This window comes from Limanda limanda, chromosome 13, assembly GCF_963576545.1.
Source record: "Limanda limanda chromosome 13, fLimLim1.1, whole genome shotgun sequence".
Lineage (NCBI taxonomy): Eukaryota > Metazoa > Chordata > Actinopteri > Pleuronectiformes > Pleuronectidae > Limanda > Limanda limanda.
This window is the reverse complement of record NC_083648.1, coordinates 6,795,678-6,810,614: the sequence shown is the minus strand read 5'-3', so window position 1 is coordinate 6,810,614 and position 14,937 is coordinate 6,795,678. Positions and strand designations below refer to the sequence as shown.

At 43.1% G+C, this 14,937-nt stretch overlaps 1 protein-coding gene across 1 annotated transcript in view; it reads left to right on the top strand.

Annotated features, from left to right (window-relative positions):
- Window positions 1-14,937, top strand: part of LOC133017819 (receptor-type tyrosine-protein phosphatase mu-like) — a 171,993-nt gene that overhangs the window by 109,992 nt on the left and 47,064 nt on the right. Inside the window, exons 14-17 of the mRNA XM_061084029.1 lie at window positions 346-420; window positions 1,944-2,079; window positions 3,415-3,444; window positions 12,219-12,445. Coding sequence (XP_060940012.1) covers window positions 346-420; window positions 1,944-2,079; window positions 3,415-3,444; window positions 12,219-12,445 — 468 coding nt within the window. The remainder of the gene's footprint in view (window positions 1-345; window positions 421-1,943; window positions 2,080-3,414; window positions 3,445-12,218; window positions 12,446-14,937) is intronic.

The following is a 14,937-nucleotide window of genomic DNA, read 5'->3' as shown; positions in this document are numbered from 1 at the left end:
TGTGAACACGATATCTCACTCACGCCTGGAGGGAATTTCCTTTTTAAATTTGGTGCAAATGTTCACTTGAGCTAATGGAGGAACTAATTGGATGGTTGTGGTCGAAGGTCAAAGTTCACTGTGACCTCACAAAACATATTCATAGACATAAAACTTTGATTGTGACTTACTGAAACGAATTGTGAAATGCTTTCTAATACTGTGATGGTTTTGTTTCTCTGCCTCAGTGTTGCATGATGATGGGAAATGTTGAAATGGCTTCAGTGTGGCCTTCTCTCTCTCTCTCTCTCTCTCTCTCTCTCTCTCTCTCCTGCATGCCGTCCTGGATCCACTGACTATACTCAGCCGCCATTCTCGTGACCCAGCTCACAACGCCCTACATCCGGGTCGCCCCAGCGGCTGGTGACAACCAACTCACAGGTCAGACCTGTAGCTTTCTGCACATTCTCTGTTATCAGACCTTGTGTTTACTGCTGCAGCCGCAACGACAACAGGAAAACAAACAAGTGAAATATTGCACGTGTGTGTGTTTTTGGTTTTATTGTCTTTCAATTTGCATAGAACGAATGCGATTAAATCAAAAACTCGCAGACATTGTCCTCTGCCTTTATCTTCTGGGTATTACTGGACATGAAAGACCTGTTTGAGGTGCGATTGTCATTTGATGTGTCGATGTTGGCGATTCCTGTCGGGAGTTAATCCCCTTTTCATGAATATTTCTCATTATTTCCGTGAGATTAAGTGTTCGGTGTTGTTAGTTTCTGCAGTTGTGACAACAGTAAGCACAGAAAAGGAAGCTGAAGTGCTCGTCGTGAAGATCTGGGAAATCTTTCAGGAACGCAGAATTTAAAATCTACTTATTTTCGACTTGTTGTGTCTGAATCTCAAGTTCCCCGAAGGTCAGAATGGAAGAATATTGACTTGTGGCAGAAACTTGCTACAGACAGCATCTCTATAAGATTAGCCTGAAACACAATACTGGGGCAAAATCAGGAGCCAGACAAGATTCTTAATGTGCCGCCAGTTTAAAAAATCCTCCACCACTCTGTCCTACACACTGATACCTAAATAGAGCAATGGCTGTTGATAACAACACACCGGAGCAAGAACAATACGTCACAAGCAGCTCAGGATGGATGCTCACTTTTTTTTTTTTGATAGCGGGAGAAAATGGCAACGCTGATGAGTGGAGGGAAGCTCGCTGTAACAGATTGGTCTGACACAACAATTTATCATTCTAAATTTACCCCCGGTGACAAGGAATAATGGTGTTGTTCAGGTGGACAGTCGAGATTCCGGCAAACGCTGTCGTCCTCAAAGTGTTTCTTATCACTTTCCAGGGAGCAGATGCTGTTAAAACAAGCGTCCCGCCCCCCCCCCCTCCTCTCCCGCTCTCTCTGTGTCTGCCGTTATTGGCTATCTTCCCTTCCCTTAGCTGATATTTAATGTTTTGGTTATTTCAGGATTTCTTTATCTCGTTGGGGTATTATCTTTGCCGTCCTGCATCCTCCATTTTTTCCCGCAGCCCCCAGAACCCATTTGCCCCGAACATGATTAACCAAGGGTAAAGATGGTGCACACACTTATCGCTCCCGCTGCAGCTTGATCCACAGAGCGCTGATTTCCCACCAAGGATGGAGCTGAAGGTGGAGTCGGCAGGACAATAGGGAAGTCTCTCACTTTCAGAATAAACATTAGTCTGAGCCAATAAATGTGCATTGATATTTCAGTCTGCGGAATGCCACAGAATATCAGCGTATTGATTCGTCAACCTCCGTCCTCGGCGCAGTCAAAATCGATGAGAGGAAATACTGGAAATATAAACGTGTTCTCTGCCGTTTGGTTTATGGAGCTCACTAACAAATAGTCATTAGATTTGATTCACACTCTGCTAAGTGGATTTTCACCTTCTGTGTTTGATCTTTATTTTGCGTTCTTTCCAGGATCAGCCACTCACAAGCCCGACGCCGTGGAGCCCGAGAAACAGACCGACCACACGGTGAAGATCGCCGGGGTCATCGCCGGCATCCTCCTCTTCGTCATCATCTTCTTGGGAGTCGTGCTCCTCATGAAGAAAAGGTTTGTTGTTTCCCTCTTACTCGTTGAAATACTTATTCAGATTTGTGCAAGAGGTTCGAAGTTAGTTCCCACAAACCAGTCGCTCCCATTCAATCTGGCATCACTTGGTGTATTCCTCCCTCAAACAGTGGTATTGTCAGCGTCAGAGTAAATAATTAATTTGATGATGTTGATACGCCCCATTAAGGCTGTTTACAGCCATGAGATACAGTGTGCCATGAAAAATTAATCCCGTTCCACGGCACTCTCAAACAAATGTGCAGCGCTTCAATGGCATCGGAATGGGAATAGGGGGAAAAACAGTGTTTCTGAGGCCTGTGGAATGGAGTGAGGCGGGAAGGAGATAAGAAAGAAAATATGATGAAAGGCTCATAAGGAAAAGAGGTTGGCGGCGTAGCTGAAGGCTAAGTTTACATTCGCCCTGGACCCCATACTGGTGAGGGGTCCTCTGTACATACCCCAGCAATCAGAGGAGCTCCGGCTCAGCAAATATCAACCCCCTCTTGTCCACACAATAGAATCTCAGTTTCTGCAGAGAACTATGTTTCCTTTTAATATCTCGTTTGGAAAAAAAAACAATTACATCTCCAAACACAACGTGGTGTTTGTTAGCTTTAATGTACTTTAAACTTTTAATGTTTCCTCTGCTTGTCTTGATTGAAAGAGCAAAAAGTCAGGAGAGTAGATGAAGTAAACACAGTGGGAAGGTGTAGTTGTGTACTGCTGATAAAAGAAAGTCATCATGCTAGATGTTTATTTTTTGCCGGTAATGTAAGATTCTTCACTTTCCGCAGCAGCTCCTGTGTGTGTGTAGCGCAGCGATCAGTGGGTGGGTGTGAGAATCCGCGCACGCTAATGGAATTGTTTTCAATTAGCCTTAATCAAAGCAGAGATGGAGATGACTTCATTGATTGAATTTTGTGTAATTTACTGTTACCAACAGGGAATCGCTAGTTGTGTTTAGACATTCAATCCACTCATTAGGCTGCAGCCTCCGAGGTCAGATATGGTAATTTCTTTATAGGTGGATAAATATTACGTATTCATAAAAGTGGTGGGGGTTCTTTTTAGCGACAGCCTGGTTCCTTCTCGTATCGCAGTCTCCCAGCGTAGCTTTATATCGACGCCCGCGTGACACGACTCCAAGCGATCACCTCCACTAGTCTACCTCCACGTATGCCACCATATCTGATTTTTGTTCATTTTCGTCTCGTTTTTCAAAAAACATTAATATATTTTTACTTTTTTCTTTCCTTTTCATTCCATCCCCCTCCCACCCCCCCTCCCCCCTCCTCCTCCACCGCTTTAAATCCTACCACCACCCCACTCGGGCAGAAGAACCTATCACTCCTACACTTACTACCTGTAAGTAACCACTTTGTGTAATGTTAGTGCCATGCTTCTCACCCACACGCTGTTTTTTCTCCATGCATGCAAAGAGCCATGTCATCCCTCTCTCCCGCCCGGAGCCATTACAGAGGCCCGAGTGTAGATCTCTCTCTCTCTGCGGGAGGAACGGAGGGACTCGCACTCCGACGCTTCTCCACGCGACGAGCACATCGCGCTTTATGTCACGTTGGCACGGCTTCACACGGAAAAAGCAACGCACACACACACACGAAAACAAAACCTGCCACCGAGACGCTACTGCAGACGTATTCCTGCAGAGACTTTTAAGGGGGTTTGTTTATCAAATGATGAACTAAACTGCCTTAATGATTGTACGGCTGCCAAACTCGTCTTGTGAGAGAGGGAGGGAAAGAAAAAAGAAGTCAATGCGGCAGCTACTGCATCTTTGACCGAGTGTGAATTTTTCATTCGCCTCCGATGATTTCATCTCTGTCGACTTGTCAGACTCCGATGTTTTGAAGTGCCGAACACGGGCGCGTCTGGGCTGTAGCTGTGCCCCGAACCTCAATGAGGTGATTCCAATATTTCACATTTTCAACCCTGATGTTTTCACTCTGCAAATGCCCCCAAAATAAATCAGTGGATGACTCTGTAGCATGAGCTAACATGTTGACCGTACCACTTGGGCCCCATGTGCATGTGATGCTTTATTCTCCCCTTTCTTCCTCCATCCTCTCACGATCCTCACGATCCTCACACCATCTCAGCCCTCACGCTTCTCCCTGCTTTTTTGATTTCCGAGCATGTTCTCCTGGGTTTGCTGCACGTCCATCCCATCCATTCTACGGTGATGGTGGAGTTGTGTCTCTTTAGACCGACAGGAGCGTTTGATTAAGATTAAGATACATTTATTTGTCCCAAACACATGCACAGACATGCACAAGCACACTCATGCAAGGAGGGAAATGTAACCTCTGCTTTTAACCCATCTGGTGCAGGACACACAGAGCAGTGGGCAGCCGTGTACGGCGCCCGGGGAGCAGATGTTGGGGGAGTAAGGTGCCTTGCTCAGGGGCACTAGACAGGGTAGGGAGAATCCTCTTGGATTTTTGGACAGATCATTCCAGGTTCGTCTTTTTGTTGTTTCTCCGTGGAGTAGAACCAGAGACGAACCAGAGACCTTTTCTGCCCATAGTCCAAGTTTCTGCCACTAGTCCAGAACGAGCCAGCTGTGAGCACGCACACCGGCCTCCTCTGTATTTACATGTGCGCGACATCATGAAAAACAAAAGCCGCGGCGCCGCTTGACTCGCTCTTAATACAACAGCTGATCCTGCATCACACCTCTGAATGGTAAAGAAGCTTATTCTGCAGCTCTGCCTTCTCCTTCTCCTCCGCTGCTCCCCCTGTACAGTCTTTGTGACGGATGCCAACTAATCTGTGTTGCGATGACTGTGATCAGAGGGGAGAATGGAGGCTGCCGCGCATCAAAGAACATCTCAGAATACACCTGGAGATAATACTACTCTGAATACGCCGCGTGTCACTCACGCTATAGATCACAGCTGTCTTGAATGGAAAACCCGGCGACTTAGAGGAGTGGTGTCGTGGAAGCTGCGAGCGCACGTTGGCCGGGCGACGCAGGAAGAGATGCCAGTGAAACAATCCAAATATCGTTTTTGTGGTTTTGTTATTTTAATTATTACGTCTGTGTGTGTGTGTGTGTGTGTGTGTTGGTTTGTCGGCTTGGTGCCAGTGTGCGTGCAGCTGTATCAAAACAACCCCGACAGTAATTCATTGAATTTAGCTGTGTTTCATCATGGAGCTGCCTCCAGAAGAGTCAGTTGGGAAGAGCTGCAAGAAAGTTGGGGATTTATTTGCTAATTTTATATCTTGGACGAGTCTATTCTTGCATTAGAAGGACACTGAATCTTAGATGAGGGTTTTGTTTGCTCTAATTGACAACGTTTCAGTTTGGGTTTTCTGGCTCTGACACAATGGGCGGGATGGTGTGAAGCCAAATCGCCGGCTCAGTGGTGGAGGCATCAGAATGGAAGCTGGGTTTTGCTGCTTGGATTTCAGAAGAAAGACTCTGCAGGGCTGCAGATGTTGTGACTCCGCTCGGCAGCTAACAAGACTCTACAGTTAGAGGACATGAAGTATTAATGATCCTCGTGTGGGAAAGTGCCACGACAGCAGCCGATTCTCACAGATAACTGATAAAACACACTTCTGCAAATCTAGTTTGACTTTGCAAAATCAAATATATGATTATTTAAGCTGTTTAAACTGCAACAAGTGACAAAAAAACCTGGAAATGGAAAATCTACAGCACCATAACATTTTAGAACAAGAATAAATGGCTTATTTCAAACTGATGATTTAATTGGTTTAGTCACGTCCCCTGCAGCTGCAGTATTTATTTTATCAGACACGCTTCATGTTTATAGTTTGATTTCATTTTAAATTATTCTTAGCATCTTTTTTGAGGTTTTGTCACATTTTGTTGGAGCAAATTAATAAAAGTAAGAACTTCATAATACCTCTTCAGCTAAATACATCTGGATGGTAAAAACTAGGTTTGCATCTCCATCTAAAACCAAGAGGCCAATAAGAGTTGGTCCAGGTTTGCATCATGTATTAAATGAATCAGGATGAAGCTTTAAAACAAGCGTCTGCTCATATCTGTCTCTGGTGTTTAACGTGGACAGAGCCAAGGGGTCTCAACTTATTTATCAAGCAGATTAAACCTAAGATGTTGCACAAATGCAAAGTTTATATTGTCAAATGAATAATAGACTGCATTCAGGAGAAGCTCTCCTCCTCCAGATGCTTCTCTGAAGTGTTCATCAGCGGCTCTGATGACAGCCCTGTTGCCAGCCATGAGATTACAACACCTCTATGATTGATGAACCCTATTTATTAATGCTCTCACGCATTCATCAAAGTCTTTTTGTAAAGAAAATCCTGCGTTCGCCAAAATATGCACTTTAGGTGGATTGCCAGAGTCCAGTGGCTGCGGGGGCCAACGGCACGCACCACATCAGTCAGGGGCTCATTACCGATGCAGTCACATGTGTGATCAAATATATGACCGTCCTTTAATCAGGTGGCCGCTGTGGCCGCTGCTGCTGCCGGGTACGAGAGGGAGATCAACTGGCAGCGGGTTGTGATCGGGTCTTTATTCCTGTGAGCATGGGATTTACCCACCAAGCGACAGGCATGTTAAGTGGAAATATATTTACTGTGTTACTTTCCCTAAACCACAGGTGTGCGATTTAAAACACTTTATTTATTAGTCAGTTTAATATTTTACTTATTTCTCAATGGAAAACCTGTAACATCAAAAAATAAAAAAGTAGATCCACACTAAAGCTAAACACGTTTACACTAGAATCAGATTTTAAAATGTCTTGATTACATTATTAAATACAAGCTGTAGAAAATGTGTCACTTTACCTTAGCGGCTGCACTAATAGACATTTGCAGCTACGAGTAAATTCATTCTTGACATTAATCTCTTTATTGTACTAAGTCAATTTGATTTGCAATGCAATTTGCATAATACAATATTTTTCTATGAACAAAGGATTAAATTACTATGGCAAATATGAAAGGATTTGACTGGAGGGAAATCTCTGCAGAACTTTGGAGAAAGTTTAGGATGATTGTTGTCACAGAAAATAATTGTTTTCAAATATATAAAAGCTATTAATACTCCACTGTTCATCATATAACCAGCACCAAACAGCAGATGTATAAAATTAGCAACTAGCTGGGTAATATTGTGGCACTTTTAGCAGCCGAAGACAGAAATACATTCCTCAGGAGTTGGTGGAGACCAAAATTTAGCTAAAAGCAGAGTGAGGATCAGACTTGAGTATGTGTCAAGTTGCCAGAAGCCAGATTCCAAGTGAATTCTAATGTTGCTCCTTGTCTGCTGGATGAGTAAAGAGGCAACTTTTCACTAATACATTCATCATAACAGTTTTATAAGCTGATTATATGTTCGTATTATGCACATAACTTGTTCCACTGACCCAAAGCAACTAAATCGCTAGTAATACTACTTTGATTGATAATTGAAGCAGTATAGTAATAAAATAATTAGCAGAAAGGATTGTGATTTCTGAAATTCTGTGTAAGGATAACATAGCATCTGTCTAATAGTTATATCAGCTCATTAAAGCCAATTTCTCCAACACAGATCAGGAGTAACATGTTCCATCTGACAGGTTGTATCATGTAAATCCCTTTAGGCAGGATGACTACCTACATACATGTCTTTCCAGTGTCATATCAAACTTAGAAAAAGAACGGAAAGAAATTGATGGAGCCATTTTTAGTATTTGTACTAATGTTTAATATTAAAATATAACAAAAGGAACCACGGACAGTGAGATACGTACATCACCATTGTGATTCTTTAGAAATGTTTCTTGTCATTATCACCGATCTCTTCCTCAGCCCGAACGCGAGGCCTCCTAAACGCAGCGTGTATAACACAATGTGCTCCGGGCGAGCACCTTGATTAAACCTTACAAGACGAACATGCAGCAAGAATCACATTAATTGGTACAAGCCTTGCACAGATTTTTTCTTTTTTTTTTCACCCACGAGCTCTGCATGATGATGAGGAGCAAGAAGGAGGAAGAGCAGCTCAGGGCAGAAAATAATGACGTTTTAAATGCATACATCTCTAGGATAATGTTCCACTTACACAACATGTGTGTCACATGGTTTGGCACGATACACAAATCAGTATTTTGTTGTTAGAATACGAGTTTTAGAATCAATAAGTCAATCACTGTTGCTTTAAAACTAAAAGAAATGAGACTTTACAGCGTTTTCTTCAATTTCAGAAACGTAGACACATATTTTAAACAGTTAATTGAAAGTTTAAAGTTGTTTCTCTTTCTTTGTGCAACTTCATTCCTATTCTTTGGATGAGGAGGCAAAAAACGAAGGGGAAATGCTTTCTTTTATTGTTTGTTTAAAAAAAAAGAAAGCCCGGCTGTACAGAATCAATGAAGCAATCACGCCAGCAGATAAACAGTTGCAGCAATAAATACTCTGCTTTGAGAAATACCCGTTCTTTCTGCTGTGTATTCGTCTTCTGATGCGAGTAAATACGGCAGAAAAGGTGACGGATGAACAGACAAACTGGGTGATAATAGATGGAGGAAAAGTTTTGCGATGAGACAAAACAACCAGTGAAATGCCCCCACTGGGTTAAATCAAAGATGCTTTTGTTGCCCCTCCCAGCTGGGTGTCAGTCATCACGTACACGCGCCCGGGCAGAGATCGTCTAATGAAGCCGTCTTTGTCCCAATGTCACAAGGTTTAGGCTGCTCCCGCTCGGAAATGAGGCCCCACCATGCTGAGCTTGAGGTTTTTGAAGATCTCGTTTTAGAAGCTGCGGCGGCGGCGTCACCTCCCACTGAACAGACACACACACAGAGACAGACACACACACACACACACATGCAATCTGAGCGACTTCTCTTTTCTGTTGCAGCTGAACTCATGGAGTTAGGAGCCACTGCTCACTTAGATCCCAGATCCACCCGGCCTGTCATGTGCTGAGCTGCAGACTCTCTCTCTCTTTAATGAGGGTTGCCTGTTATATAGTCACCTGCCCATGTTTGCTCTCTTCCCTCCATCTGTCTTTTTAAATATTCAACGACGTTCAGGAGGAATTTTATTGTCGGGCATGTCTGCGAATAAATCAATTACTACAAATGCTGTTTTTTTTTTAAACATGTGCGGCTTTAAGCTGTAGCCGTCGTGAGGATATGATGAATCGTCGCATCCACCGACAGGCGCCAACACTCCCACTGTACACTTCCTTTTGCCATCGCTCTCAGCACATCAGACCCTGTAATATAGTCATCTATCATTACAGTTTCCCTCCTTACAAATGAGGGGAGAATAGCGTGCCAATTAATCTTCATCTAACACCCACCGTGCTTAGCAACCATCTCGGTGTTGCCGGTGCTTCTCCTGGTTTTTTTGGCGCCGGTGTCCGTGCAGCCTTGTTTATCTGCGGCTGTCACCCGGGCCGGGAACACACGGGACTCCGGGTGCTGGCAGATGCAGGAGTGAGAATAGTGATACAGTATTAAAAACCTGGTTCTAAACAGTTGTGAGCTCACACTGTGCAGAATCATTCTTGATATGGCCCGGGGTGCACACATCCCCCCCCCTCCCCTCCTCACTCTGTCCTATTACAATATGAAGCCAAAATGGGGTGGGGGTGGGGGTGGGGGGGGGGGGGGGAGACACGATTGCCATTTTGTTCCCGACTTTAATTGCATATTAAAGACAGAAAGTGGGTCCAGCAGATGAAAATGTCACTACTTTGTCACTTTCCTTTCTTGAGGAACGGAAGAACCATTAGCCTCACGTCGCGGCCTTCAGAGCAAATGACTGTTTGAAGGCAGCGGGGGGGGCCGCCGCCATATGGCACGAGACAGCGACGGAATTGAACAAACAGGGGAGATTTGCGAAAACAAAACAGCAGGAGTGCGTCATTAGACAGCAGTCGTCCGCGTGAGAGACTGCAGCTCAAACAGGCAGAGGGGTCACACGGAGAGCAACAAAGTGCCGGGATCAGTGTGAGAGCTGCCGTAGTTAATTCTTACTCCACTCGCTCTCCTCCAGCTACAGAGCAGCGGCAGGCAGCGGGTTCGGCCGCAGCTAAAGGATGTTCACGCTCAAGCTGTTTGCCATTTTTTTCTGTCGTGCAACTTATGTGGAAATATAGGAGGGCAGGGGGAGTGGGTTGAGTCTTCAGAGTTTTGATGCGATGCATTATTTGACTCTTTCCTGGAGGAGGTCAGAGGTGAAGGTTGGCGTCAGAGATTCAGAGATTCACGTCAGACACTTGAAAACAAAGTTGATAGAATCGGGAGGAGATGAGCAAATTCAACATTTGTGCTACATGGAGCAATCAAGACACTAAAAACAAAGTATAATCTTACAGCTACAAAGTACGTCTGCGTCTCCAAGGCCGAAAAATCTTACACAACTGTAAAATCCTACACAAATGTAAAATCCTACACAAATGTAAAATCCTACACAAATGTAGAAGATTTTTCGTTCCGCTGTTTACTTTGCATTTAGGTCCCATCCTTCCAAAACGGTTGGTAGAAATCTGTAATCCTGCTAAAAAAACAAACCAACAAACCGAATAGAACAAGAGTGCAAACCTCTGCCGAAGGGCCCCTAAATTATAGTGATCAAATATAAATTGCACACTCTAACATATGATCTTTTTCATAAAGATCCATACATTATGAAAAAGTCATTGGAATTCTAAACTTGCAATGTTAAAGAAATTGAAAGAGAATCCTGGATTTCTCCCTTTGATTTGACACTTAAAAACAAATTATAATCTTACAGCGTCAAAGTACGTATGTGTATCCAAGGCCGAACAATCCTACACGTGTCTGTTTCTTATACAAGAAATGTAAACAAACGATTTTTGCATCCACACCAACGTTTAATGGGTTCTTCCCAGTCCCAGGTCCCATCCTTTCAAAAAAGGTTGGTAGAAATCTGTGGTTTATGCTTAATCCTGCAAAAAAACAACCAACAAACAAACTGGAACAAGAGTGCAAACCTCTGCCAAAGCCCAACAGGCCCCTAAGTCCAGCTGCATATAAACTGCACACACTAACAGGTGATCTTTTTCATAAAGATCTATAAACTATGAAAATGTCATTGGAAATCTGAAATTGCAATGTTCTGGATTGGCCCTTTTGTCTTGATCCATCCACCGAGTAACCAAAACATAACGGAATGATAATCTACACAATCATAGTAGCTCTTTGGTGCTGTATTAATGCAGCAGTCTTTAAAGATAATGATATATATAGATTAAATATGTTCTTTAAAGTTAACATTAAGTCTTAAGTCAAACAATTGAAGTTATATTTTTTACTTGCTGATATAAATCATTTGAACTCATCCTCTGGAGACCATGAATCGACAGCAATTGATGTGGAATCCACTGAGTGGAATACACATCAGTCCGGGACCGAGCAGAGTCCAACACATTACACACTGGAGGCAACACAAAAAACACACAACATCAATGAAAGGATTCTCTGTATGGGAATGTTTTGCAGGCGCTCGTGATTGATTCTGTTTTTCCAGTGTGAGTCGGTGAAATGAAGCCAGCAAGTGATGTGTGAGCGCAGCAGCTGCTTTAACATGAAAGTCGATCTCTCCCGACGGCGTCTGCGTGAACACACACATGAAGTCTGCGTGAACACACACATGAAGTCTGCGTGAACACACACATGAAGTCTGCGTGCACACACATTGTACACGTGTACGTTTCTGTGTGTGTCGCCTGCACAGGGCTTCAATGCTGTTTGATTAGGAGCAGATAGTTTGTAGGTTCTGGCGCATCAACCCAAAGTAGGTCAATAAAAGCAGGTTGACTGTTTCAGTTCAGCGTTGAATTCGCAACTCCTATTCTCCCGGAGCACGCGGCTAATTTTAAACCATCAGGCCCTCTGATGTAACTGGGTCAGGGTGTCACACCTTTCCACTTTCTCAAGGATTTATATTCCCCCTCGCTGGGAAAAAGTCATCTGGAGCCTAATAAACCTTAATGTGACCACAGCCCGGGGCACATTAGCTCTGCAGCCAGCTCATTACATCCATGAGTCATCACCAGCAATATCATATCAGATCCATTCGAGCGCAGTCATTGTTGTTTTTTGTCTGATTGTGTGTGTTTTTTTGTTTTTTGTCCTCTCCCCTCCTCCCCTGTGAAGGAAACTGGCGAAGAAGCGTAAGGAGACGCTGAACAGCACCCGGCAGGAAATGACGGTGATGGTCAACTCCATGGACAAGAGCTACACGGAGCAGGGCACCAACTGTGACGAGGCGCTGTCCTTCATGGACACACACAGCCACACGCTGAACACACTGAACACACGCAGCGAGTGTGCGCTCACACTCAACGGACGCAGCGAGTGCAACCTCACGCTCAACGGTCGAGGTGAGACCGGCCAGCGTCGGTTTATACCTGGCTTTCTACGGTCACACACACACACACACACACACACACACACACACACACACACACACACACACACACAGAAACAGACACACACACACACAGGGTCGGCTGGAGGCAATTTATTTGGTTTGATCAGGTGAGACAGAAATCAAACTTGGCTGCACAGGAAGTGGTCACACTGGGACAAGCTGAACGCTGGATTAGAGAACATGCTCTGGAGTTAAAAAAGAAAAACTCAGTTTCAGTTTGAAATTGTCGTTTTCAAAGTGAACATTCGCGTCACGGACTCACATTTGTTTTGACGTTTCCCGACACAAATCTCTTAATTCTGCAGAATGAGTATTTCATTTTTTTGGGTTATCGTGATCCCTTATCACAACCAGTTGCATAAATCGGTTTTGAAAATGGATTTTTAATGAAGAACTGTTCCTCTATCAGACTTTATTTGCTCCATGCAAATGGTTTGACGGTAATTTTGTAGCTTTTTGAAATCCTACCTGCAGTTACCGGTGGTTTGGTGGAGAAACAGCTTCTTCTAAACAGTTGAACAGAATTTCCTTTCATTTGCCAGAAAAGGCTTTGATATCATTCTGAAAAACGATTTTTCTTTTCTTCAACAGGAAGCTCCAAGGGGGTGGGGGGTTGTTCTGTCCGTTTCAACATTAATTTCTGTTAAATTAGATAAAAGTAAACTACATAAATGATTGACTATGTGGATTCTGCACCACCGCTGGTCAGCCGTGGTAATAATTGTGTAAACGCTCGTTAATGGCCTGGAGCGAGTCTGGTATCCTGATCAATAATGAAGACCTCTCAAAATCCCAATCTTGACCTCGGAGCTTATCAATAAACATGAACACGAGCAGGAACCCGGCTTCGCTCTGTTTCCAATTCACCGAGGAAACGCACAACACATACTCGATGGGCTCCGCTGCGATAACCCACTAATTTCCTCCGTCCCAGGTTAAAACTTAATACGTTGCTGATCGACAGCTCGGCTAAATCTGCACCGGGGGCTTGACCTGGTATAATCCCGGGGAAAAAACCATCAGATTAAAACTGCACAGCAGCTTCTGTCTCCGCACCCCTGCAGGGGCTGAGCCCCAAAGATGCTCTGACCTTGATTAACTGTCTGTTAGTGTGGATGCTCAAATCTGTCTGCCAGCGTAAATGATTTAAATGCATTACTTCTCCCTCTGCCTGTCAGTGTAATGTTAATACTCTGACCTCCATCCTGCTCGGCTCGACCTCATGTGCCTGTCGATAGTGTCATTTTGCCTCAAAACATTATGGCTGAACGAACTGAGCTCACAAACACGGAGCCTGTTAGTGACAGCTGACTGTAAATGCTGCTGCTCGGGTGCAGTCGATACCCGGCAGCAGTGGGAATTCACTCAAATACTTTCTTCTTTACCATTTCTACTAAATACTACTAAATAATGTACTTTTTACTGCATCAAATCTGCAGCTATAGATCCTGATTTTTTAGATACAAATTTCACATGGAAATCGTCACTTCAATCCCTTTCTTTTAAAGAATGTAACGTCCTTAAGACACAATTGTATAAGTATTTATAAAATATATATATATATAATACTGAGTTATTTGTTGGTTCATAACTCATTAACATACGGTAAAACCCTGCAGGGATTATTCTGCTTTCTAATGATTACACGTGTACATTTTATAATTTATAAGTTGATCCAATAACTGGAAAAATCACTTGTTCCCTATTTGAATATTTGCTGTTTTTCTAAATGCATTTGATCAATGGATTGTTGGGTTTCTAAAAATGTCAACTTGGGCTGAAGTTGACATTTTTATTGAAAAATATAGAAAGTAAGTTGAACTGATGATGGAAACAAGTGGTAGTGTCAGTCTTATTCTCGACGATGTAACTTCCTAAAGGAGAATTAACGGACTTTTTTTACGAGTTAGATTCATAGAAACTCTTTTCACTATAAACACACAAAACACTTTACTCCTACAGTTTTATTTATTCGCAAACTTTCAACATAAAGTGCAGTAACACAAAACTGAATCATGTACGTTTTTTTACGACCGTGAACCTATCAAAGATTAAACATCTGAAAATAAAAGGCAATATCCCTCGGAAATATGTTTTTTTCTTTTAAACCTTTTTAAATACACGCAATAATATAACTTACTTTTTATTTGTGTATATATGTGTATAATTTGTTTAACTACAATTTTTAGCTCTTTAGAAATGTTCAATAAAGACATTCCGAGTGGTGATGACGGCACATTGTACATTTCTAAAGGCACCTATGTCATTCAGGATGTGTTTTGAGTTCCCAACAGCTTCAAACTTCGTGAAATGGACAAAATGAGAAGTTTGTGCAGCAAAGTAATAAACCGTGCATATTGGTTGAGGTCAGTTTAAAGGGTGCTTAACAAAGGCAAGATTCAAATTGAATTACGCTGGATTTCAGACAAATTTCTTTACCTG